Source organism: Nuphar pumila, chromosome 17 (genome assembly GCF_984573655.1).
Source record: "Nuphar pumila chromosome 17, dmNupPumi1.hap1.1, whole genome shotgun sequence".
Taxonomy (NCBI): domain Eukaryota; kingdom Viridiplantae; phylum Streptophyta; class Magnoliopsida; order Nymphaeales; family Nymphaeaceae; genus Nuphar; species Nuphar pumila.
In genome coordinates, this window is record NC_143265.1 from 70,898,753 (window position 1) to 70,926,368 (window position 27,616).

Sequence of the window (27,616 nt, forward strand, 5' to 3'; positions counted from 1 at the left end):
TGGACTCCACTCTCTCTCTCTCGACCTTTCTTCGTTGGGTTTTCTGTTTGATCGATTCGCGAATCGCATGAAAAGAAAAATTTATTCGGTGTGAATAAATAAATAGGGAGTCGTCCTGCGGCTTCTCGTTTCCTTGTTCAAGAAGCTAACAGAGGAAGAAGAAGAAGAAGAAGAAGAAGAAGAAGCGAGAGAGTTGAGGGTAGCGCCATGAGCCTCTTCGGTCTCGGTAGCAGGTAAAAGGCCTAACCCTAATTCTCCTTTATTGATCTGCCTGATGCTAATGGAGAATTAGGAAATCTAGTTCGCGGATGTGCATGGAGTTTTTTCTCCGTTTCGATGTCGCTATCAGAGCAGCGTTTGTTTTAACTTCGGTTTTGGAATCGTGGATTTCAGTGCCAAACCCTGTCTTCTCTCTCTCTCTGATGGAGAATTTTGTTCCGTTGTCAAAATTACTGCTGATCGATGAGTTTATCTTTGATTTGACGTCAAGGCTCCGATTGAGCTGGCTTTTTATCTTTCATTGAGTAAGAAACGATTGATTTTACCGAGATAGCTAGCATATATTTTCCGATCATCAAAGGAGAACGTGTGAACTCAGAAATTTATGTTGCGGCCTCGAAATTGGGGGAAGTTCCGTTTGCTTTTGATCTCTTTGCGTGCAAATTGGGAGCCGCTAGGTTTACGAGGGAATCTACTTGCTTTTGGGATGTTTCTTGATTTGCCTTGCGGATTTTGCATGTTAAAAGTTTTTTTCTTTTGTGTAATGACTTATAGTTTCCTTTTCGTTTTGTGAGAACAAATTTTCGTTTGTTTCTTTTTTGTTATTGTAGGAATCGGATGAGTTCTCTTTTTTTTTTGTGTGTGTGTTTGAGAAGTTGACTGTGAAGAAGCGTCAGTGGATTTATGAATTCTTCGATGGAACTTTAGATGAAGATTTTTATGCATGATTTTACATGTACGATTTCAGTGCTGCATGCCATTCATTTAAGTGCAATAAATGAGTTTGATTTTGGATGGCGTGCTATTATAACCTGTGATACAACGGATCCTGTAACGATCAGTTATTTTGTGCAATTATCTGCGTCCTCACAGTTGGAAGATTTTGGGTTTCACAACCAGGTTGAGCATGTAAATGAGCATACTCAACCTTATATGAGCAAGAACAATGACGCTGGAATGGTGATCAGGCTTTTTAGGCATTTTACTTTATCCAATTGCAATCCATCTCCATTATACATTTTTGAGATTGTTGCAAAGCATGTCAGTTCCATGCGCTGACGGATGACTCTTGAGAGAGGTTCATCGCTTATCATCAGCATCTGCTTATATGACAGAATCAAGCAATTAGTATCATTAAGCATGCAGTAAATACATTTGTGCCTTCGTGTCATTCAATCACCTGGCTGACCAACCTCTAAATAATCTTTCAACTTGAACGGAACCCGTTTTGTTAAAATTTGTTATTGTTCTACCTTATGGTCATAAAAAGCTACAACGGTGGTTTGAAACATGTTATCTTTCTGTTCGGGCAAATAGCTGACTTTCCACATAAGAAAAGGCTTTTACTTTTTCGTCAAGAGGGAAGTGGAATTGGAAAATGATGTGGGAAGCAGAATTGTGAAATGAAATTTTCTATAGGCCCTTCTGAAGCAGAAGTACAAACTGCCAGATTCCAAAGTGCAATCTGCAAGTATAAATTTCCAAGTAAAGACTCAAGATCATCGGTACATGATGTTCACCAAGTTGATCAATATATTTTCTGCCTTGTGGGGTTGATTTGGCTGGAGAAATGTTTGTCTCTGTCCTTTAATTGCCATTCACGACCATCATCCATGTTCATGTCCTGTCAATGTTGACATGGATGTGTGGGCTATGTGAGGGGTTCTCATGACATAGATTGCCACATTTTTTTTCCATCAGTACCCTTCACCCAACGTTTCCTTTTCATACATTTTGTGCTTTCTCTGAGTTTGTTCTGTAACACTTCTAGTCCCTCACTTTGTATCCTAAAGTGTTTTTGGTTGTTGTGTCAACTCCTTCCAGCTGATGGTCTTGAGTGGTTTTTGTAGCTATGGCTACTTCAATCACATCACATTTGAATTTTTAACTTTTCTCCCATAAGAGAGTACCACTTGGATATGCTAGTAGTAGCAATTATACATGTGATTCTTATGAGCTAGTTGCATTTGGTCAATTTTCTATTCAGAATGGCAGTCAAGTGCATAATCAGGTCATGTCTTTTGTACCTGGCAAAACAAGAGCCCGATGAGTGCAGGGCCAGGTCACATTCTCTAGGGCCAATTGGACCCTCAGAGGTTTGATCTAAGAAAGCCCTTGTCCACCCTACAAACATGATATACCTTTCTTAAAAGGGCTACCACAAATTGCAAACAAGCTGTTGCAAAGGATTGAATACATATGGATCAAGTAGTTTCAACCTTATAAACTATCCAAAACTTAAAACAGAAAGAACACAAGCATAAAACATTTTAAGAATTTCATACACCTTGAGTCTGAGCCCCTTGTCATGTTGGGTTGGGCCTAGGCCTGCTTCAACTGGCTCTGGCCCAAAGTTTTGGCCCCAGCCTGCCCTTTTCTGGGCAAGGTATTTGAAGGCCCATTGGGAACTTGGTCCAATGTGCACCCCTTCTTATTTTTCCTTTTTCATGGTGTTTTTCTAACATATGATTTTTATGGAAACAGGAATCAGAAAACATTTCGTCCTAAGAAGAGCACACCATCTGGCAGCAAGGTTGGTTTGCCTCTCACTATTGACTATTGCATCCTACACCTTTTTCCTTGTCATTTTGTGGAGTGTGCCTACAATTCCTGCTATTTAGACTACAAACGTGTAGCTAACGTATGCAAGATTGCTTCACATAAGTATTATTATTATTGTGGAGAAACTGTGCAGAAGACTGGCATGTTTCTTTTTCCGAGGAAGTGATGCATCTGGAAACATGCTCTGGATCTGCTGAGAGAAGGGAGGATAACCCCTTTTCTGGATTAGTTGATAGCCTGCTGGTTACTTGCCACACTGGAAGAACACCTAAGAATAATCATGCATGTCGAACTGGTGGCACATACTGCTTCTCTTTAAGTCATATGGAAAAGCTTGTATGTCTGATGCCTCCCAACTGCACCAGAAGGATCTGCTATGTGAGGCTAGAATGGATCTGCAGTTGACCTCTTCCCTCTTAATTTGAACTACTTTAGGGATTTATTTTAGCATGACCTAGTGAAGGTTCATCCTTAGTTTGATGCAAAGAACTATGATTGGATATGAATCTGTGGACAAATAAGCCATCTTCATGGACTTGTTACCTGTCTTGAGGGGAATAATTTTGACTTTGCATGTCATGTGAATAGGATTCACCTGAATATGCAATTGAGACTCAGTTAGTGGGTTGTTGGTTTGATTGCATGTGTCATGTGGATATTCCTCACATTGATATCCAGCCACTGGGTTATATGGCCATTCTAAGTTTTCTATATTTTGCAAGTAGTTTTGGTAATGGACTAAAATGGTCAGTGCACAAAATGAACAAAATCTCTGAAAACTAATTGACACCTAACCGTGCTGTATGTTATTGCAGGGTGCACAGCTTCAAAGGCACATTGATGCAACCTTAGGTAGTGGGAACTTGAGGGAAGCAGTACGTCTTCCACCAGGAGAAGATTTGTATGAGTGGTTGGCCGTAAACAGTATGTAACTCATGCTTCACGCTTTGCTAAATTAACCATGCCTCTGGTGGGGTAGCCCCCCAAGTTCAGGATTGTTCCTGCATTCATTCATTATAATGAGAACTTGATATATTGGTTCTTTTAGAATCTGAAGACTTCTACCATTGTTGATCGGTGACCTCATGTAAAATGATACTAAACATTGACTTTTTTTCCAGCCGTGGATTTCTTTAATCAGGTGAATGTGCTCTATGGTACCCTTACAGAGTTCTGCACACCTAATAGCTGCCCAACAATGACTGCAGGACCCAAGTAATCTTTTCATTAATCCTGATCCACGTTAATATTATATTGCTAGAAACAAGAGACATCCTTTTTGATACTTCACATCTATCATTTTCTTGTGCCTGATTTTATTGTTGTCTCAGCCATACGAAGTTCAGGCATTCATGATGGCTGCATTGATCTGTAATTAGTATGGATTTTGAACATTAGCGTGATTGGTTCTTTGAGATTGCATATTCACTGACATATAGCCTTGGTTGGCTGCCATGTGTGGTTATATATCGTAGAGTCTGTGCGGCTTAAAACAGATTAAATTTGTTGGCATTAACTACCAAGAGAAATCGATATTTAAATTAAAAATGTATTATTATACCGCATAGCCTCATGGCATTCTCGGAATTTGGTATCAAATCGGCCACACCTAACTTTGTGAGTCGGGCGAGTCATGTTTTTTATTTAATTTATTAAAATAAATAGATAAAACATATATTTTATAATATAAAAACATTTTCCAAAGAGTATATTCATTTGAAATATGGATTTCTCACATATATATAATCAAAATCACAAACCTTGTTTTCAAGATATTCTCAATAAATAATATTTCTAGGTTTTTTCAATAAAATGCATTTTTGAGAAAATCTTGATCAGTTAAACAATAAAAAATAAGGACATAACCATATAATGTATGTGAGAGAGAGAGAGAGAGTTGGAAAGATGGCATGAAATATCAAAGTGGATGTGTAAATTGCATAGTCACCTATGTCACATGGGTACGGGTGCGACACGGGTGCGGCGCAATTTTAAAAATTTTGGACACGGGGACTCAGCTATATATATATATATATATATTTTAATATATATATATATATATATATATATATATATATATATATATATCCTGTGTGCATATATGTGGATATTGTCCTCTAAAGTTTGGCACCAACATGAGTGTTTTTATAAACTTTGCAAATTGTACTTTTGCCCTTGCAGAAAGGGGGGTCAGGGGGCTCCCCCCGGCACTTGTCAGCGGGCGAGGTCCAGGGGGGGCCGCCCCTGCCAGAGGGCAGCGCCCCCCGGAATTTTTTTTTCTGGGGCTTATGTTTGAGGCTTCGTTGCAAAAAATGTACATACTGCCAAGAAAAGGAAAAGATAGAAATGTCAAAATTTCCCAAAAAATTTGTCTGCACATAATTATGATGGTTATTTGTAGTGAACCATCCTTGACATGCATGGGCAGGGATCTCGCACCCAATTTGACAGGACAAGGAATCACATAATGAAGATTTTCAATTCCAAAAATCCCACCATAACAAAATCTTAACACAAAGTCCTTAATTTAACAGAACTACTAAAAGGACCAACCGAGACTCCAGTTATTCTAGCAACATTTAACACAAAATGAGAGTAGCTTAAGAAAACCCAGTTCAACCAGAATAAGCAGTGACTCAGAAGCCCCAAAAATGTTTTTTTTTACCTTAAAATGGATAATTTTTGGACTCGGTCAACGTTGACCGAGTCCAAAAAAGGATGGACTCGGCCTCGACTCGTTGACCGAGTCCGACTCGGCGTTGACCGAGTCTGGGCCGAGTCCGAAGCCACACTCGTGTCCGCACCCGTGTCGGGGCGTGTCGACTCGGGTGCAGCGCCTCCCTAGCCGAGTCCGTGTGACATAGATAGTCACTTGTATCGTTAAAGGTAATTTCTCAGCGAGGGTATTTCTCAGTGAGATTTTCAAAAGTTGATAAATCTTGAGAATATCTCGGCAATATATACAAAATTAAATAAAAAATCTAAAAAATAACTAAAAATACAAAAAATAAAAAAATGAAAGAAAACTAAGATAAAGACCTTAAAATAGACAAGATAAATTGATAAATGAGCAACTAAGTTAGTAGCTAACAACTCACAAACAATAAATTAGTAACTACATAACTAACACGTAACAACTAACAACATAACAAATAATTATAGCATCCATCTAACAATAGGAAAAAGAGAACAAGGTCACTTTTTTAAACCAAATCGAACCAAATTTTGAGGCCAAGGTCGTTTTTTTTTAATTATAGTGATTTTTTCAAATTTTTATCTTTAATAATTTTGTTTTTTGTTTTTTTAAATCAAAATCTGAAAATCATGCAGTTTTCTGTAGCAATATATCTCGTGATATTATCGCGAGATATATAATTTTCTGATATATTGAAAATACGGCTAGCTTGAAATTGCCGATAATATCGCGATATTTCCAATATATCGGTGACACTGGTAAATTGATATGTGGGAGTGTGGGATAGTATGAAATTATGAATTATGAAAGTAGTCCCACATTGAAAATGAAGTAGAAGGATGACCCTCCTATAATCTATAAAAAGGGGTTCTCCTTCCTTAACACTTCACACATCACAAGGCTCTACCTACATCACGTGGGTGGGCAGCCTCTAAGCCTTCCATCTTGGAAAAAGTAAAGATGGAGGCAAAAGCTTTCCATCTTGGGAAGATTTCTATCTTGGGAGAAGTAAAAAGCTTTCATCATGCAGAAAGTAAAGGAGACCAAGAAAAAAATTATTTTATTTTATTTTTTTGTGATTTTTCAAGAAACCATATTTTTACTTTGGTTTTTGCTTGACTCCTCCGAGTCATTATGAAACTCAGTCGACTCGTCCGAGTCAATGTTAAGTCTCGGCCAAGTTTGGTTATAAACAAGTTAGCTTGATTTTTTTACTCGGTTCCTTGCCGATACGGGTCAACTCGGCCGGGTCATGAGTCGACTCACCGAGTTTGCCAACCATGCCTCAAACTTCATTATCTACTGACACTGTAGAAGAAATCAGGAAGAGTAAGCATTTATAACAGTATCAAAAACTTATTAGAAAACTGAAAACATATGCATTTGATCAATGAGTTCAGCATTGTCTTTGGTGCTTTCTTCAAATTCTCATTGTGTTTGGATTCTGTTTCTGTTTCACTGCTATGTCTTTCTATATCTATTCTACAAATTTTGTTTTATACTGGTTAGGTGTAGAGGACCAATATGTTAATAAGAAGAGAAACAAAGAGAAGAGGAAAGATTAGCGGCAGCTAATGGCCTTGCTGATTGTGAAAATTTGCACTGGATATCTCCTTCATTAATATTTATATAATGGAATTACAAGTAATTTATATAACGGAATTACAATTAAAAGTATGTATCTGCCCATATTTAATAGTGTCATCAAAATGTTTCTAATGAGGGCCATTGCTTGGTGCAATGGTGAAGTGCTCAGGCTGCCAGTTAGAGAGATGTGAAACCAAATTTACAGTGCATTGAGCATCTCATTAAATAGTGACCAGGAGGACTATTTGATAATCTATTCGACTCTTTAATATGACTTTTGAACATCTAGCATGAGAATAGAAGAGACAAACTGAAAATCCTTCACCGAAGCCTCTTTTATAACATATAGATATCCTTGTCTGCCATTCTCACACTTGTTTCAAATGTGGATCTTTAACAATAATAGAAAAGAAGAAAGCATATAGATATCCATGTCTGGCATTACCAAACACTTGATTTGAATGTGATCTTTAACAAGAACAGGAAGATGAGAGAAAACATAATGAGAGTCAAAATTATTGACAGTTTGAGGTATGAAAACATGATTCCGCCTAATTTGAGGAACATGAAAAGCATGGCAGGCTTGGAATATTGAATGTTGTGGGAACATGAGATCTATGCGAGAAATAGGGCATATTGTGATCACCAATGCAATTTTTCCTTTTTTGAAATATGGAATTAACTTTGAAAATTTGCATTGCATTACTCGATATATGATTGACAACCCTTGAATCCACATACTAAGAGTTATCACCTATGCTTTGCATAGTTAAATATAAACTATATCACATAAGTATGGGTGTTGGTGTGCGGTACGACATGGATGTGGCTGGAACTAAACTAGTGTTTTACAAAAGCCAGCAAAGATGTGGCTGGATTGTCTATGTTGCACATATACACATACATAATGGACATAGTATTAGTATTGCAAAGTAGGCGCTCCACTAAAATATAAGTGAAAAAGCAAAGGATGAAATATTCATAGAAGTAAACGATGCATTTTATATATTTTCTGGAATTTTTAGACCTTGAAGCACCCAAATAAGTACCAGTTTGACAAGGGTATTTTTGGCATTTTAAATTACCCCTATTACATAGGGTCTAAAAATGAGTAAACTAGGGCAGCATTTTTTGAGTTGGAACTAGCATTGTTAACTCCAATGTTTGGCTTGACATTAGTGAGGGATCATTGTTGGTTGATCATCTTCTAACAGACGTGTTATTTGTATTGTTCCTAGGACAGTACCAAACACTCATTAAGGTTATGTCTGTGTAGGGGTACAAAGTGGTAGGATGTAGTCAGCTATCCAATCCAAATCTGACATGTTATTTTCAGTCAGATGCTACTCAGATTCAGATTGAATTTGGATAAGTATCACAGATTGGGTCCAATTCAGATTTAGATCACAATCCAATCCAGTCACAATTTTTTAATATAAAAAATATAAATCTAGATTTTAATCTTTCCTATTGGATCCAGTATGACCACATATATCTCATATCCAAATTCAATCCTACCTCAATTGATATGATTTTGATCCAGATTTGATTGGTATCTAGTGTTTGCATTTTGGATTTGGATTTTGATTTCGCATTATGTACCCATTTCCTACCTGTGTTCACATTTTGTTTCTCTACATTAATGGTGGTGAATTTAGAATTGTGATCTAATTTATGGTAACATTTTAATATGCCAGATATCTAATGCAGGTGTACCTTTGCAGGTATGAGTACAGGTGGGCTGATGGGGTTCAAATAAAAAAACCTATAGAGGTATCTGCACCAAAATATGTGGAGTATTTGATGGATTGGATTGAAGCACAGCTTGATGATGAATCCATATTTCCTCAAAAACTTGGTAACATGTGGTTTCCTTATATTATATATGAGCTACAGATTGTATCCCATATCCATGCAGCCACTAAGACTCATTAAACATTTGCCGCAGGGACACCATTCCCCCCTAATTTCAGAGATGTAGTAGTTAGGACAATTTTCAAGCGGTTGTTCCGTGTTTATGCCCATATTTATCACTCACACTTTCAGAAGATTGTGAGCCTCAAGGAAGAGGCTCATCTCAATACTTGCTTTAAACATTTCATTCTGTTTACATATGTAAGTCCTTCAACTTATTTATTTTCTATCGTCTCTTGTATTAATTATTTATGGTTGAAATATCTCCTATACTCATTGATTCCTTGCTTTATTGATTGTTCTTAGGTGGTAAAAGAGTGTGTTTCAAGGTTGTTTTTTGAAACAATTGAATCTGTAGTAGACAAGATTCAAATTGTCAACATTGGGTATTTGTGATTGTTCATTCGGTAACAATTTCACACATACAAACCCAACCTACATTTTGTCTCTTTCAATAATATATACATAATACTGTAATGAAACAAGAACAATAGAGTGCCTCTTATGGGCTAAAAGGAACACAATATGGAAACACAGTGGACCACTTATGGGTCAAGCACGCATAAGCCACTAAAGGGTAAAGAACACAACTTGAAATATAGGATCTTGTATATTGCTGAAATGCTTAAAAAAGCATTGAAGAATACAAGGGGAGAACCCCTATTTATAACAAGAGAGGAGGAGTGGGGCAGCCCAACTAGATGTTGGGCTGGCTCCTAGTGGTCACATGGGTGACCGTTGGGAACAGCTCCAACAGCTAGTTGGAGCTGTCCCATCAAACCCATGTTTCAATAAAAATAAAAATAAAAAATACAAAAGAAGACAAAGTCAGCCTCTATTGGGATGACCACTATTACACTCTGAAATGACCAAAATACCTATACATTTGAATATAGAATATATAAAAAGATGACTATATATATATATATATATATATATTAGATACACATTCTTAACATCCCTCTCAAACTCACGGTGTAACAATCAAGAGTTTGCCAAGGAGGAAGTGAAATCTAGGTGACGGGAGCGCTTTAGTAAAGATGTCAATTGATACTTAGATGGTATATATGACAACGTGATGGTTGTCTTCATAAATTTTTCATGAACGTAATGGCAATCCATTTCAATGTGTTTGGTTTTTTTATGGAATGTATGATTGCTTACAATGTATATTGCACTTTTATTGTCACAACATAATCTCGAGGGTTCTGCAATGTGAACTCTCAAGTCTTTTGACAATTGTCTCAACCATACTAATTCAGAAGTAGTAGTCGTTATGACACGATACTCTGCTTTAGTGGAAGAGAGAGACACCTTCTACTGCTTCTTGCATCTTCATGAAATTAGAGAATCACCTATAAAAACACAAGAACCGGTAGTTGAGCATCTATCATTCACATCCCTTCTCCAATCCAAATCAGAATATGCAATAACTTTTAACGGGGAAGATGATGAAAGAAATAACCCATAATTAATAGAGTTTCTAATATATTTGATAATCCTCATTACAACACTCATATGTAATGTAGTGGGAGCATGCTGAAATTAGCTAACCGAATGAATGACCTGAGAAATATCAGGATGAGTAATAGAGAAATAAGATAAAACTCTGATCATTTGTCTGCATGGAGTTGGATCCTTCGGAGGTTCTCCATCATCTTTCTTCATCTTTGCATTGATGACCTATGGAATATCAACTTGTTTTTCATCAGAAAGTCCTAACATTTCTATGATATCTGCTGCATACTTAGTTTGGAACAACAAATAACCACGAGGTGATTAAGTCACTTCTATTCTAAGAAAGTATCATAAAAAACTAAGATCAGTCATATCAAAGTTGGCTTTGATCACATCTTTGATACGACTCTTATCACCTCCTATGATAATTATATTATCAACGTAGAAAATTAATATTACCATTCCTGCATTAAAAGACTTAACAAACAATGCAGTGTTAGTATAACATGATTTAAAACTGAGTTGTGTCGTTAAACTATTGAATTTATCATACCAAGCCTTTGCGGTTTGTTTTAGACTATACAAAGCTTTTCGTAACCGACGAATTTTTTCATGTGTTAAACTTAATCCTGGTGGAGATCCACGTAAACTTCCTCTTTGAGGTTACCATTCAAAACAATATTTTTTACATCCATTTGAAAGATGGGTCATTTTTTAATTGATGCTATAGAAATAAGGGTTCTAACAGTGATCATTCGAGCAACTGAGACAAAGGTTTCAGCATAGTCTATGCCGTACTCTTAACTATATCTTTTGGCTACTAGTTTGATTTTATATCTTTCTAATGTTCCATCACTTTTGGTTTTAATTTTATACACCCATCTATGTCCTATAGTTTTCTTTTCTTTGGGTAGTGTTTGCATTTCTCAAGTTTTAGCCTTTTCTAAAGCTTTTAATTCATCATTCATTACGCCAATTCGTTCTTGGTGATTTTTAACTTCATTATAAGAGGATGGTTCCACATATGAGTGTATGGCCATTAGACATGTTCTATATTTAGGTTCAAAGGAGTCATAGAAAATGAATCTAGGAGTTTTTGAAATTTTCATGAATCTTCTAATACTAGATGTATCTATATATTGATTTCTCATGGATCTTCTAATACTAGATGTATCTATATCTTGATTTTGAAAATATCTTTCTAAAACACATGGAAGATGGTTTTCGGTATATCAAGTATATGTTTGAATTTCATCATGAGATTAGTCTATATTATCTAGACCTTCATTCTCATTCTCATTCCCATGTGCATCATGAGTGTCCTTATTGTCGTTCTCATGCACATCATGAACATTATCACAATTTACTACTTTATCATGTTCATTGACAGAATAAAAAAGAAAAGAATAATCACAATGCTCTTGGATATTATTTTTACTAAATCCATTTTTATTTTCAAGAAAAGTAACATTTCTTGTGACATATAACTTCTCCTTTGAAATTTCATTACATCTATATCCTTTTTAGTTTTCAGCATATCCCAAGAAAATACAAGCAATGACTTTAACGGAAAGTTTTTCATTTTTGTTGGTAAGAACAAAGCATTTGAAAAAAAATGCTTAACCTATTGTAATCCGGAGGTGTTTTAAATAATTTTTCAATGAGAAATGTTTTCAATAGTTTTTTAAGGCATTTTATTTATCAAATAAACTGTCATAAGTGCGGCTTCAGCTTAAAACTTTTTTAGAACATTTCTTGATATATGAAGTGTTCTAGTAGTCTCAACAATATGCTTATTATTTCTTTCGGCTAGTCTATTTTGTTGAGAAGTAGGACAAGATTTTTTGTGAATAATTTCATGCAAATTAAGATAGTCCTTGAAATCTTTTGATACAAATTCACCTCTGGAATCAGATCTAAATATTTTAATGTTGCCTTAAATTGAGTTTTTGTATAACAATGGAATTTTTTAAAACAATTAAATACTTCGGATTTGTGTTTAAGAAAATATATCCAAGAGTATCTATATAGTCATCCATAAAAATAACATAGTATGATACTCTTTCTTTGGATATGATTGGAGCCGGTCCCAATGCATTCGAATGCACTAATTCAAATGATTGTTTTGATGTAAAAAGACTAGGTCCAAAAGGTAGAGATTTCATTTTGCCAAGAATGCAATATTCACAAACTAAATCTTTTTCTTTATAATTTGCAAGAAATGAAAACAAACACAATTTTGATACATTAAGATGTCCTAATCTCTTGTATCAATTTTTTATATCTTTCTTTTCCACAAAATTACAAAAAAATATTTTGATAACTCAAAATTGTCCATAACATAGAGATCTTCTCTTCTATGGCCTCGCCCAATCGTCTTCCTAGACTGGAAAAGGATATTTTATACTCATGATCTGCATTTTGAGAAACATATAAGAGGTTTAAATTTTATTTTGGTATAATTTTAACATTGGGTACATAAAAGGTTTTATGTTTTTGCAAAATTCCAAAACTTTTGTTTTTTAAAGTTTCATCCGCGGTTGAAGCATAAAAATCATTTGGGTTAATATGGCATTCGGATAGTGTGAACTCGTTTGGGGTTATATGAAAAGAAGCACTGGAATCAAGAATCCTAGAAGTCTTACTGGAATCAGTGCATGTAGATACGGTCGTGTTCGAGAGAGAGGAAGCTTGGGTCTTGAGCATTGGTTGTAGTGCCTCCATGAGTTGTGCCAAAGATAATGAGTCAATGTTGTTATCATCTACACCATTTCTTTCAATAGATGGTCTCACGGAAGCTACTTTCTTTTTATCTTCTCTCCTCATTTTAGGGTAAAAAAGGCTTGATATAACCTAGTTTATAACAAAAATGACATTATTTTGCCACTCATCTTGTATTCATGGTCGTCTCTTCTATCGTTTGGACTCTTTTCATAATCATTGAAATTTCTTTCATTCTCATTATTTCTTCTAAAAGGGGCTTATAAGCCCTAGTGTGGTTTTCGGGCCTTGACATAGCAAACACAGATTCTTCGTCTTTACTTGAAGGGGTTTTCTTCAACCTATTTTCCTCCATAGTCAACTCATTCAAGTGTTTCTACTATGGTAGGTACCCCTCATCTATGTAGAAGAACCGATTTGGTTCTTTCAGATTCGGGTCTAAGCCCATTTAAAAATTGATAGAAATGTTTTGTTCTAATTTGTTTTCACGGAGTTCTACATCTTAAGGACAATGTCACTTAGGCTCTAAAAGAGCCACTTAGACTCTAAAAGAACCAATTCATTCCAAAGAAGAGGTAGAGCATTATAATATTTTATAATGCTCATCTCTCCTTGGGTCTTGGTTTTTACCTTGTTTTGCAAATTACGTGGATGTGCTATGTCCATTAGACTATGTATGTCTTTAAGGTATTTTAACGTATCACTAATAAAATCAAATTTTGCTAAGCTAGAGTATTTTTTTATGTCAACACTATTGATGAACCACCCAATGATCTTGGAGTGACCCATCCTCCATTCTTTCCATTTTTTCTCATATTTGATAACGGCCTTGGACATATCTTCCCCTTTCAGAGCCACTTTTTTCCCATTTTTCATCTTGGTGGGCATAAGTTTAGGTTCTCTTTCGGTACCATCAAACAAACCCCATAGACCTTTTTCCATATTTTGTGCTTTATTATAGATGCCTACATCACATAGTTGAAGTCATTGAGTTTTACGAGAATAGAGACAACAACTTCTCTTTCGTCCTCCATTTTTATAACAAAGAGAGAGATAAAGCAAAAGAGGAAAGACAAGAGAGAAGATAGCAAGAAATTTGTTGAAGAGGCTTGATGGTGCACTTCCCAATGCAACTATCCCACAAACCAATGCTCCACCAATCTTTTGAATCCTCTTCTTAGTCTTCACAAATAAATTCACAATCCAAGAGCATCAAAGCTCTTATACCATGTTACGAAACAAGAACAAGAACAATAGAGTGCCTCTTGTGGGCTAACAAAAACATAATATGGAAACACAATGGACCGCTTATGGGTCAAGTACACATAAGCCACTAAAGAGCAAAGAACACAACTTGAAATATAGGATCTTGTATATTGCTGAAATGCTTAGAAAAGCATGGAAGAATACAAGAGGAGAACCCCTATTTATAACAAGAGAAGAGTAGGGCAACCCAACTAGCTGTTGGGCTGGCTCAAGCTCCAACAGCTAGTTGGAGTTGTCCCATCAAACTCATGTTTCAATAAAAACAAAAATAAAAATAAAAAAAGACAAAAAAGACAAAGTCAGCCCCTAATGGGCTGGCCACTATTACACTGTGAAATGACCAAAATACCCCAATACATACATTTGAATATACAAAAAGATGTCTATATATATTAGATATACATTCTTAACAAATACATCCTATAGACACAGATACAAGTATGAAGTATGTGTAGAATGCTTGCTATGAGCCTATTACATTGGGATGTGTAAAACTAGGACATGGGGACACAACATATACATATGTACATGCAATTCAGATGTTTGTGTCCATGTATGCTTGAACAACAATTGTAAGCCTTTTTCTTACAGGAAGCTGGGGGACAGGGCACAACGCTGTGGGATTTGAACCCGAGACCCCTCAGTTTTGATAGTACAATCTAGCCATCCAGCTGTCATTTGACGCACAATTGTAGGCCTGTAATAAACATTAAATAATAAATCTAAGTTGAAAATTGAAACAATCATGATACATTAAAAAAAAGTAACTATGTAATAAAGGATTAAGATAGTAAACAGAGAAACAAAGCTAGAAGTTAGGGATACTGTCTTACACAAGTCTGACTGTGTCCATGAAGTGTCATGGCATATGGTATCCATGTTGTTGTTATGTCATGCAATACAGGAAACACACTAAATTGCATGTCGACATGACAGAGAATACATATGACATCATTTTCATTGCTGTGTTGAACACACAAATGCTTGTGCTCACAGCACATGCTTCAGGTTTGCATTGTGATATTGTGTATACGGTAATGGTAGAATTTGAAGTTGCATATTGCATCATTAGCTAAATAAATGAATGGACTCTGCACATCCATTACCTGTAGAGAAAATGAAGGTGAAAAGGAAAAGAGAACACCACAGATAGTCAATTGTTTGCTAGGTTATATTTTTTTATCTTATGTAAGAGGGCCATTTATCTTTTTCATAGATGTTATATTATTCTGTTTTTATTGTAATCCGGGATATACTGTCAACTTTGAGATCTATGCAGATGGTTGTCTCCTCATTGCCTTTCAGGTAGGGTTGCAAATGGTTCAGATCTTGACCCGATTCAGACCTGATCAAAGCTAATCTTTGCTGATCTGAACAAAAAAATCTGTTCTGTTTAAAAAACGGATTGAATCTGATACCAATAGTTTCAGATTGAGTTGGATCCAAGTCGGAACCAGGCAAAGAAAAAAAATAAAACCAGGTCCAGCCTGACCCGATCCACCCTTCTCCTGTACCTTAGGTGTTGTAAAATGAAATGGGAAAGTGGGCAGAGCAGGGTATATATAATAGATGTTAATAAAATCAACCCATGTAAAGTGCAAAAATACAAGCAAATGGCACTGCTCATAATTTTATTAAGGGGGGTGACTTTTGAGCTGAGTTTATTACAGAATGGCCACCACCCATTGCTTTTTCTAAAGGCAGCTTCCTTTGGACTTTGGATCTGGTATCATAAAAGTGAGATCCGGTCCCTAATCCAGAATTCTGTGTGAGTTCCGAGTCAGATCCAGACTCGGAACCAGTTTAATTACTGCAAAATTGGACCTAGGACTGATTTTGCCTAGGTCTAACCTGTATGCAACCCTACTTTCAGCTATATGATACATTCCGTTCATCTGTGCTGGAGAACTCTCTTTGATGCTGGAAAGCTGTCTGTCATTGTAAAACATGCATCTGTAGATAATCATTTATTACAGTTTGACACATTTTTTCCTTGTTTAATATGTCAATGACATAAAAGGGCATCTAGGCCTGCATAATACATCCATTTGCATTCTCATTTATGAGCATATTAAATGTTTAGATTCTTCATACATAATAGTGATGTTATTTTCAATTATGTATATAGAAATGCATAGATGTTATAATAACACAGGATCCAGTTAGTCTCTGCATACATTGAGATATTTATAGGAATTGTTCTTGATTCTTAAATTAAAAAGAAATTAATTTAATATGAATTTTACTAAAAACCTCTGAAATTGATGGAACTGTTAGATTTGGATGTTATGTATTCTAGGTATCCACAACATGTAACTTGTTTGGATTTAAAAGGAATCTTGAAAAGAAATACTGAAATTGGAATTTAGAATAATAAAGGAAATTTTTAATAAAAATTGGAGTTGTAGAAGATGCACCGAACCCTATATATATATATATATAAAGAGAGAGAGACGGCTGCACAGGAAAAGAGGACTCGATAAATGTTATTAGGGCCTCTCTCTATGTTAAATAGAAAAAGGCTTAATGGAATAATTACAACCAAGTCCATTATAAAAGCAAAATTACAAATAGCATCAAATATAAAAGGACTTCACTTAAAACCACCTATCTTCAACACTCCCCCTCAAGCTATGTCACATGGGTGCGGGTGCGGGTGCGACACGGGTGCGGCGCAATTCCAAAAAATTTGGACACGGGGACTCAGCTATATATATATATATATTAAAAAATATATATTATAAATATATATATTTTAAATATTATAATTATATATATATATATATATATATATATAACAATAAATTAACACATAAAGATTGTAAATTTTAAAGCAAAAAAAAAAGCAATTCTTAACAACACAAACTTACCAAAATATAACACATAAAGAAGCTTGTGAGTGTGATAAACAACAAAACTTATCATAAATCTGCCTCATCGTCTGAATTAGAAGGAAGAACAGGATCGAGGTAGTCCATGTTGAGAGTATGTAAATTATGTTCTCCCTCCAAGTCAAAATCTTCTGGATTTACATCCCAATTCTTGGATGGTCCACAACTGCATCAAAAAATCACTATATTAGTATCTAACTTAAAACTTTGAATATAAATATTTAAATACAAACTTTGAATACAAAGAAAAAAAAGTACCTATACTCTTCTTTGGTGCGGCGAGAAATTAATCGTAGATTTGAGTGAACATATACCAAATCCTCTGCTCTTTTACTAGTGAGTTTGTTTCTTTTAATGTTGTGAATTTGAGCATATGTACTCCAATTTCTTTCACAACAAGATGATGTAGCAGGTTGGGATAACAACTTCATTGCAAGACGTTGCAGATTTGGTGTCTCTGATCCATATGTTGCCCACCAATTAAGGGGATCTTCCTCGTCCCTTGCCACAAGTGCTGCTAAAGAATCAAATCTCCCAGTAGAAAACTTGCCAAACTCACTATTTACAACCTTAAACATGTGAGGATCATTAAAAAGTCTTCCCAAATATATCATTCTATTTCTTGATATCTCAGGATCTTCATTTGGAGAAACACGACCAACACCTGCTGTCAACCATTTTTTTGCATAGTATTTTGGATTGAGAGAGTGTGCCATGCAATGCAAAGGTGTATTGCTTTTATCCCATCTTCTCACTAAAACTGAATGTATATGATTGTAAAATTCTGAATCATCAAGTGCAATATCTTTCTTCTCATGTTTAAAAATGATACTTTGAAATTTTTCAATCATATTGTCCCACATTTCATAAATTCTATGAAGCATGGGTACATCTCTGTCAACTTCTCTCAGCATTTCCCAAATAGGCTCTGTAAATTCAACAAAATATGTAATTTTATCACACCAAAAATCATCATAGATGCATTTTTTGATAGCTTGAGCCTTGACATCATCTTCAGTACGATAAAAATCCCAATCTTGATCAACCACCATCATCATCAATGCATTCTTGAGTTGCTTAATTCTTTTTATCATAACAATGAGAGAAGCAAAACGAGTTTCAGCAACTTTCAGTAACTTGAGATCAGAATGCCTATTAAATATAGAAAGGGCATGATGATGGTTTACAACAAAATTTCTAATATTTCGAACATCATGCTCTATTTCCTCAATCCATAAGCACATTTCATGTGCATGTGCATCGTCTTTTGATGGATTGCATATACTCTTAAGTGCCAAATTTAAACTGTGTGCTGCACAAGGAGTCCAAAAAATATGTGAATATGTATCTTCACTTGCCAAATTCATTCCTGCACGACTGCAAACTGGAGCATTGGCAGTAATGATTTGCACCACACTTTCTTCACCCACTTCTTTTATCACTTCAACAAATAATCTCTTTAAATATTCAGCATCTTTATACTCTCCAGATGCATCAACAGTCTTCAAAAAGATTGGCCCATTAAGTGAGTAAGCAATGAAGTTTATCAGTGGTCGCCTTTGTATATCAGTCCACCCATAAGAAACAATCGACACTCTATGTCGTTTCCATGCAAATTTTTGGGTCTCTAGCAAGTCTTCAATTCTATTTTTTTCCTCTGCAAGAATGACTGTTCTTAGTTTTTCTGAACTAGGAGGCACATAACCACTCAAATTGCAATTAGCCAAAGATGTAATCATATCTTTCCAGTATGGACTTCTAGCTACATTAAAAGGAATTGAGCTTGAGTAAAAGAATCGACCAATCTTTTTATCAATTTCTGCTCTTGCCATGTTTTTGAATGACGCTTGTATTGTTTTATTGCTTTCCATCTTTCTTTTCTTTAAAAGCTCTTCTTGTATATCACTAGCAGTAGGAAAAGACAAATTAATCGAATCGCTTTTCATCTCTGCAATTTTCTTCTTTTCAGCTTTCTCTTGTTCTTTTTTTAATTGCTTTAACATGTCTTTGTCAACCCCAGAACATGCCCTAATTCCTTGACCACGAATATGCAAAAGATGTGCTTTCACACGCGTATAAGAACCTGTGAAAACAGTCTTACATAGATTACAATGAAACTGCACATTCCCACCACCACCACTACTAGCTTTTATCCCTTTTGTCACAAGCCTCCAAAGTGGTTGAGAAACTTCTAATTCAGGGTTAGAACTTGAACCAAATGTATTGACACTACCGCTAGAACTCGCCATTATATCTGAAAAGTGAAAACTGAAAAGAAAATAAGTAAATAAAATAAAGTTAAATGGGAAGCACAGGGAGGGGCCGAGCCCCTCCCCTGCGAAAACAGGGAAGCATGGAGGGGCCGAGCCCCTCTTCTGCGAGCAGAGGGTGCAGGGAGGGGGGCCGAGCCCCTCCTCTATGAATGGGAAGCACAGGGAGGGGCCGAGCCCCTCCCCTGCGAAAACAGGGAAGAATGGAGGGGCCGAGCCCCTCTTCTGCGAGCAGAGGGTGCAGGGAGGGGGGCCGAGCCCCTCCTCTATGAATGAGAAGCACAGGGAGGGGCCGAGCCCCTCCCCTGCGAAAACAGGGAAGAATGGAGGGGGCCGAGCCCCTCTTCTGCGAGCAGAGGGTGCAGGGAGGGGGGCCGAGCCCCTCCTCTATGAATGGGAAGCACAGGGAGGGGCCGAGCCCCTCCCCTGCGAAAACAGGGAAGAATGGAGGGGCCGAGCCCCTCTTCTGCGAGCAGAGGGTGCAGGGAGGGGGGCCGAGCCCCTCCTCTATGAATGGGAAGCACAGGGGAGGGGCCGAGCCCCTCCCCTGCGAAAACAGGGAAGAATGGAGGGGCCGAGCCCCTCTTCTGCGAGTAGAGGGTGCAGGGAGGGGGGCCGAGCCCCTCCTCTATGAATGGGAAGCACAGGGAGGGGCCGAGCCCCTCCCCTGCAAAAACAGGGAAGAATGGAGGGGCCGAGCCCCTCTTCTGCGAGCAGAGGGTGCAGGGAGAGGGGGCAAGCCCCTCTTCTGCGAGCAAAGGGTGCAAGGAGGGAGGCTACGAGCAGAGGGTGCAGGAGGGTCGACATACCTGACGGAGGGGGAGACGGTGGCTGCCTATGGGTACCGTCGCCGGAGTCTGGATCGCCGGCATGGGTGCAGGAGAAAGCTGCAGGGGCTGAGGGGGAGAGGCAAAATCGAGAGGGTAAGCCCCTCTCCCTGTCGATAAACCCCTTTTAGGGTTCGGCTGCCAAAAAAAATTGGATCTAGGTCGGGTTTGGACCCGACCTGGATCCAAAACATAATTTAAAACTCGAAATGGACATTTTTGGACTCGGTCAAAGTTGACCGAGTCCAAAATGTCGACGAACTCGGCCTCGACTCGTTGACCGAGTCGGACTCGGCATTGACCTAGTCCGAAGCCGCACCCGAGTCCGCACCCGTGTCGGGGCGTGTCGACTCGGGTGCGGCAACCCTTTAGCCGAGTCCGTGTTACATAGCCCTCAAGCTGGAGCATAGATATCAATCATGCTCAGCTTGTCACAACATTTTGAGAAATTTGGTCTAGCAAGAGGTTTTGTAAACATATCTGCAACTTGGTCTTCCGACTTTAGATATTTGGTAGTGATATGATCAGCTTGAACCATATCCCTTACATAGTGACAATCAACCTCAATGTGCTTTGTTCTCTCATGAAATACAGGATTGTTCGCTATATATGTTGCAGCTTTGTTATCACACATCATGGTCATGGGAGAGGAAACCTTCACCTGAAGATCATGAAAAACAGTACAAACCCACATCAATTCAGCAGCTGTTTGGGCCATAGTCCGATATTCTGATTCTGCACTCGACCTAGAAACCACATTTTGTTTCTTACTTCTCCAAGAGATCAAGTTGTCTCCCAGAAACACACATAATCCTGTGGTAGATTTTCTATCCACTGCAGATCATGCATAGTTAGCATCAGAATAGGCCACTATCTCCAGAGTTTCACCTTTCCTGAACAATAACCCCTTTCCACATTCCAGTGTACCTCAGTTGGTTTGTCCATAAACTGGCTAACTTTGCTTACTGCTAAAGCAATATCCGGCCTGGTCACAGTTACATACAGTAGCTTCCCTACTAGGGAGCGATGGCTTTTGCTATCAACTAGTTTTGACCCTTCTTCAAACAACTGAACTTTATGGTCCATGGGAATATTTGCTGGTTTAGCTCCCAACATTCCCGTTTCCTTTAATAAGTCAAGAACATACTTCCGTTGAGACAAAACCATCCCTTCACGGCTCCTGGCAACTTCTATACCCAGAAAATACCTGAGTGAACCAAGGTCTTTTGTAACAAAGTGTTTTTGAAGATGAGCCTTTGTGGCTTCAATAGCTTTCACATCATCTCCTGTAAGAATGATGTCATCCACATATACCACCATAACAACTATGCCAGAGCTAGTTTTCTTTATAAATAGTGTATGATCTGCAGCTGACCTATTAAAGCCAAAGCGTGACATCACTTCAAACAACTTTTGAAACCATGCACGAGGACTTTGTTTCAAGCCATAAATCGCCTTTTTCAATCTACACACCTTCTGACACTCTCCCTCAACCGCGAATCCTGGAGGTTGTTGCATGTAAACGGTCTTAGATAAATTCCCATATAGAAATGCATTTTTCACATCTAATTGGTACAAGGTCCAACCATGCTGAACAGCTACTGAGAGAACAAGACGAATGGTACCCATCCAGGCAACAGGAGAAAAAGTTTCAAAGAAATCAATACCATATGTCTGAGTATACCCTTTGGCAACTAATCTGGCCTTGTACCTTTCAATAGAACCATCAGATTTGTACTTTATGGTATATACCCATTTACATCCAACAATGTCAGCATCTGCTGGGGAATCAACTAGATCCCATGTATGCTGAGATATTAAAGCATCTATTTCTTCTTGCATAGCCAGCTTCCAGCGAGTATCAAGCTCTGCCTGCTGATAGTTCAGAGGAATAGTTTCAGCAGATAAGGCTGAAATAAAAGATTTCATCTGATTTTCAATTCTGGCATCGGAGACAAAATGAGATATGGGATATAAGGTACATTGTCGTGTCCCCTTTTGTAGAGCAATAGGCTTGTTATCATCATCATGAAGATCACTATTGTCAGTAGAACTTACCTTAGGGGAAGAAGAAGATGAAGGCACTTGCGGAGGTGGATCTCTACGCACATATACCAATGGAGGATTATGAAATCTGGAAGAGGATGAAGGTTGGTTCGGGAATGAGGGCACGGATTCCAAAGGAAAAGGAGTAATATGGACAAGACTCAGTTGGATCAACCTGCAGCGGGGAACCGGTACTAGAGTAATATGGAGTGGATTCTAAGAAAGAGACATCCGCACTGACATACTCTCGGCGAGAAGTAGGATCATAACATCGATATCCCTTTTGATTTTTGGGATAACCTATAAATATGCATTTTGTAGCTTGAGCAACTAATTTATCACGGTCAGGGCCAAGTTTGTGTACAAAACAAACACATCCAAATACTTTGGGCGAGAGGGAGAAGAGGGGGGTATTGGGTTTTAGGATATGAATTGGAATTTGATCACCCACAGAAGATGAAGGCATGCGGTTGATCAGATAGCAAGCAATTGTAATCGCATCACCCCAGTATAACGCAGGAACATTGGATTGAATCATAATGGTCCTGACAACATCAAGCAGGTGACGATGTTTTCGCTCAGCCACCCCCATTTTGTTGAGATGAATAAGCACATGAAGTTTGGGGTTGGATGCCATTATCTTGGTAAAATTGTAACAGACCTTTTGATTTAAACTCGAGAGCATTATCAGTGCGAACAATCTTGACAATAGATTCAAATTGAGTTTTTATTTCAAGAATTAAAGATTGGAGAATACTTGGAACTTCAGATCGTTCCTTTATTAAAAACACCCATGACAACTTAGAGAAATCATCAACAATAACTAGATAGTATCGACACTGAGTCCTAGTAGGAATCTTACTAGGACCCCATACATCTGCATGAAGAAGTTCAAAGACTTTATTACTAGACTGACTCTGACTCGAAGGGAACGAACTGCGATGATGCTTGCCCAGCTGACATGCTTCACACTGAAATGATGTGGTGGAAGGAATCTGAGGAAAGACCGAATGGAGCTTTGACAATGAAGGATGACCAAGACGACGATGCCACTGAACAGGACTGAATGAATGTTCCACTGCAGCATGAACAATACCCATTGGATGATGTAGGTAGTAAATTCCATTTTCTTTATAGCCTCCACCAATCTTCTTCCCCGTCAGCAAATCCTGAAAATGACAACCCATTGGATCAAATATTACTCTACAGTTTTGTTCTTTTATAAGGCAACTATAACAGACAGTAAACTTTGAGGAAATTTTGGAGCATGAAGAGCATTTTTTAACTGTAATGAGGAGGATATAGAAATATTTCCCTGACTAACATCCGGGGAGGAGCTCCCATCGGCTAATGAGACTCCAAGCTGAGCCTTAATATTCTTTAGATCTGAAAAAACAAGTGAATTTCCACACAAATGTCTGGATGCACCAGAGTCAGTAATCCACTTATTGTCAGTCGGATAAAGATGATTTCTGGTTGAATAGGCAACACCAGCTACAGGAGGGGTGGAACTCAAAGGTCGAAGAGCTATCAGCTCATCATATTCAGCATGACTAAGGGTGATACTACTTTCACTTGCAGAGATATTTTCCTGTGCCTTTGTTGCCTCGAGAGTAGTAACATTTGCTTTAGGAGCATATGACTTTGATGAAGAGGGGGTTGGCCGGCCATGCTTATCCTAGCAACGATCTTCTAAATGTCCAGATTTTCCACAAAATGTACATTGAAGTTTTCCTCTGCCTCCCACACCTCGTCCGCGACCTTGTCCTCTGATGTTCTGAAAATTTCCACACCCATAACCAGATGAGACAACTAAAGCAGATGACTGAGTCACAGGCTGAGAATGTGGAAGAGAAATCGCAAGTCTACTCAGACGATTATATGTCTCAGCAAGAGTAGGTACATCTGAACCAGTCAACATTTGGACTTTTGCAACAGAGAATTCTGAAGATAAACCTGTAAGAAACCGAGCAACCATAGTTTGTTCTTGATGATCCTTTTGTTTCGAACAGCAGAGGGGTCTGTGAGCATTAAGTCTTTCAAAGACAGCTTTTACGGAGGCATAGTACTGGGCCAAGGTTTGATGTCCCTACTGTAAATTATATATTTTCTGTTCAACTTGCGGGATACGACTCACATTAGTCTCTTGTGAGTACGTATCTCGAAAATTGTCCCACATCTGTCTGGCTGTATTATAGTAAATTAAACCATCTGCAATATGAGGTTCGACACTATTCATAATCCATGACATAACTATGTCATTATCTTCATTCCAGGTAACATATTTTTCCACCTTTTCAGTGGGTTCGTCTTCCAACAAGACATGTTTTCTACGATGTCCAGATACCGACATCATAAATGTTCTAGACCACCTAGCATAGTTAGTTTCATTCAACCTTACAGACGAGCCGTACGAAAATGGATTGGCAAATGCCTTATATTCTCCAATATTTTCCAATTTTGAATCACATTTCGAAGTTTAAGCCATACTTCTGGTTCAGCAAACAAAAAAAAACTAGACAGACTCCAATCAACACAGGGAAAAACGTGTGTACCACCCACACACCAACCGATATGACAATCAGCAACTGTTCACACACAAAAAAGAAACCCACGACAGTAAGGAACAACAGCCCACATCCATGAAAAAAAAAAATTCAGCACGTCATTGAATCACGACCAACATAACTCTGCATACGCAGAACCTGTTTCATAACAGGGGCTGCTCCCCAGACATATACAGCTCGACAATCAGTCATTTTTCAATCACGAGCAACACCACTACTAGTTTGATTGTTGTTTCTTCAAAAAAAAAAAAACCAGGAAGTCGCGACATGAACTCACGATACAAAAAAAAACTCAGGGCCCAAATATCAGGGTATCACAGCTGAAATAAAAGCACTGATAGATTAACACATTCACGGCTGAAATATCAGGATAAAAGCACTGATATCTTTCACACATTCACGGCAGATCAGAAAGCAAATAGTTTAACACACAGGAGCTAACATGGTTCAGTGCAAACTGTACCCATGTCCACGATAGCAAAGTCTCACGCCATGAAATCACGAAAAAACAAGGCCCAAACATATGCAGAATCTCCAACAGCAACATCAGACTCACCAGGGAATGAAATAACCAACAGCAGAATCACCACTAACCAACATTCGTCAACACTTACCAACAACAGAGTCAACCTGGAATGAAATAAGACTCGGCAACAAAGAATCACGGCAGGAACTCATAGCCAAGAAGAAACTCGGCAACAGGTAGTCACGAAAAAAAAACCCAGAAGCTACCAAACCCACAGCAAGCATCCACGACCAGCAGCACGCCCAGATCTGTCATCAGATCTTAAAAAAAATATTAATCGCTGACTTGATTGGAAAAGTATTTTCATTGGATCGAAGTTTGATCATGATCGAGAAAACTTCCACGATCGACTGTGCTTTGATCACAATCGATCACGCTCCCACGATCGGCTACGCTTTGATACCATGTAGAAGATGCACTGAACCCTAGATAGATAGAGAGAGAGAGAGAGGACTCGATAAATGTTATTAGGGCCTCTCTCTATGTTAAATAGAAAGAGGCTTAATGAAATAATTACAACCAAGTCCATTATAAAAGCAAAATTACAAATAGCATCAAATATAAAAGGACTTCACTTAAAACCACCTATCTTCAACAGGAGTAAAATAAACCTTCTAGAATATGTTTGAAGAAAATAATAGCTAAACCAGAAAGCGAAATTGCTTTTGAACCTTAAATTGTAGACAATGACTAGTTTTGTTGGTGGAAGTGCACTTGTGTGCCATGTCACACGGATACTCCATTTTTACTCCTGTGTTCTATTCCCTTATGTGCTAGTTGTATTAGAAATCTTTATAAAAAAGACTATCCCCATATGCAGTCATATCCATTTGACATAGCTTGTGTGCTTCCATCTTTTATGTTGAATACTTTAAAGCTCTGTTTGGGGGTGGTGTTGCAGAGAAGAGAGGGGTGATAGTGGAGAAGAACATGGATGATGAGAGTGGGGTTGTCAAACGACATCCTTGTGAGGATGTGGTTGAAAAAAGGCCCATCTCCATTCCCATCACCTTTCCCATTTCCCAAATTCTGGCTTCCAAACATCAATGAAGGTAGGTAGCGTTTATTAAATCCCCACCTCCCCTCCCATATCCAGCTCCCAAACAGAGCCTAAGAGTTGAAATATCTGCACAACACCAACCGTTTCTAGAAAATCAGGTCGCTAGAAATCTGTTTTGGCCAAGATGTGAAGTAGCATGGTCCAGTAGAGAATCCACCCATAGTTTAATTACCCTAAACCTAAAATTGCTCCATATCCATGAGTAGAATCCTGTCTACTTCTGTGTTGTCAAGTGGATCCGACTGTATGAATGAATTTGTCATGGGTTTTTTAGTTGAAATCATGTTTCACATCTAAACATTGAAATTAAGCATTATTGGAAAACTCAGACTGTTGGTTTTTTTCTTAGAAGGGCTCTAATGCTTGTTAACTCAGTGACTTCTGCTCAAGTTGGCCATTGGTTTTAGGTCACTAGGTAAATTTGGCTTTCAATCAATAGAATATCTTAACTGAGAGGTATTGGGTTCGTATTCACGGGAGATTATCTGCTTTGGTTTTTTGCTGTGTCTAGCTTTGCAATGGAAAGCGATATGGATAATTGTTATTTAATGTAGGAATTGTCTTATTGTGGAGTCCATGGCTCAAACTTTTGCTGAATGCATTAAAGGTGAGAATTGAAGCATAAGAGTCTGAATGATTTGTATTCGGCTTTGATGCAGGAGTTTCATTTGATTGATAAGGGGGAACTTGCTCCTTTGCTTGACTTGATAGACTCCATTGTTGTTTCTCACTGAAATCTGCCAAACACGCTGGAAATTCCAAAAGAGAAACCAGAGAATGTGGACATGGATTGATGCCATAAATGTGTGCTGTTTTAGCTAAAGTGTCTAGAGCAGTTTTACCTGCTTCATTTATGTGTATTGATAATGTAGATTTCTGTCTGACCTGTGGTGCAGAAGTGGCGATGGGCATGAACACGACACATATCCGTGCATGTGCCATTTGTTGTTAATTAAAAATTGAAACCAGTAGATATTAATATTGAGTATATATTTGGTAGTATATAA

At 37.8% G+C, this 27,616-nt stretch overlaps 1 protein-coding gene across 2 annotated transcripts; it reads left to right on the forward strand.

The window, feature by feature from the left end:
• Window positions 1-27,616, forward strand: LOC149812161 (MOB kinase activator-like 1A). 2 transcript variants are annotated; one of them, XM_089993715.1, is made up of 7 exons: window positions 1-233; window positions 2,704-2,752; window positions 3,597-3,705; window positions 3,903-3,996; window positions 8,788-8,921; window positions 9,012-9,178; window positions 27,269-27,616. In XM_089993715.1, the coding sequence occupies exons 1-7, from the start codon at window positions 208-210 to the stop codon at window positions 27,341-27,343; spliced, it is 654 nt and encodes a 217-aa protein (XP_089849841.1). In that variant the 5' UTR covers window positions 1-207; the 3' UTR covers window positions 27,344-27,616. The 2 variants fall into 2 exon arrangements, with proteins under 2 accessions (XP_089849841.1, XP_089849842.1); XM_089993716.1 differs by lacking the exon at window positions 9,012-9,178 and having other exon boundaries at window positions 2-233.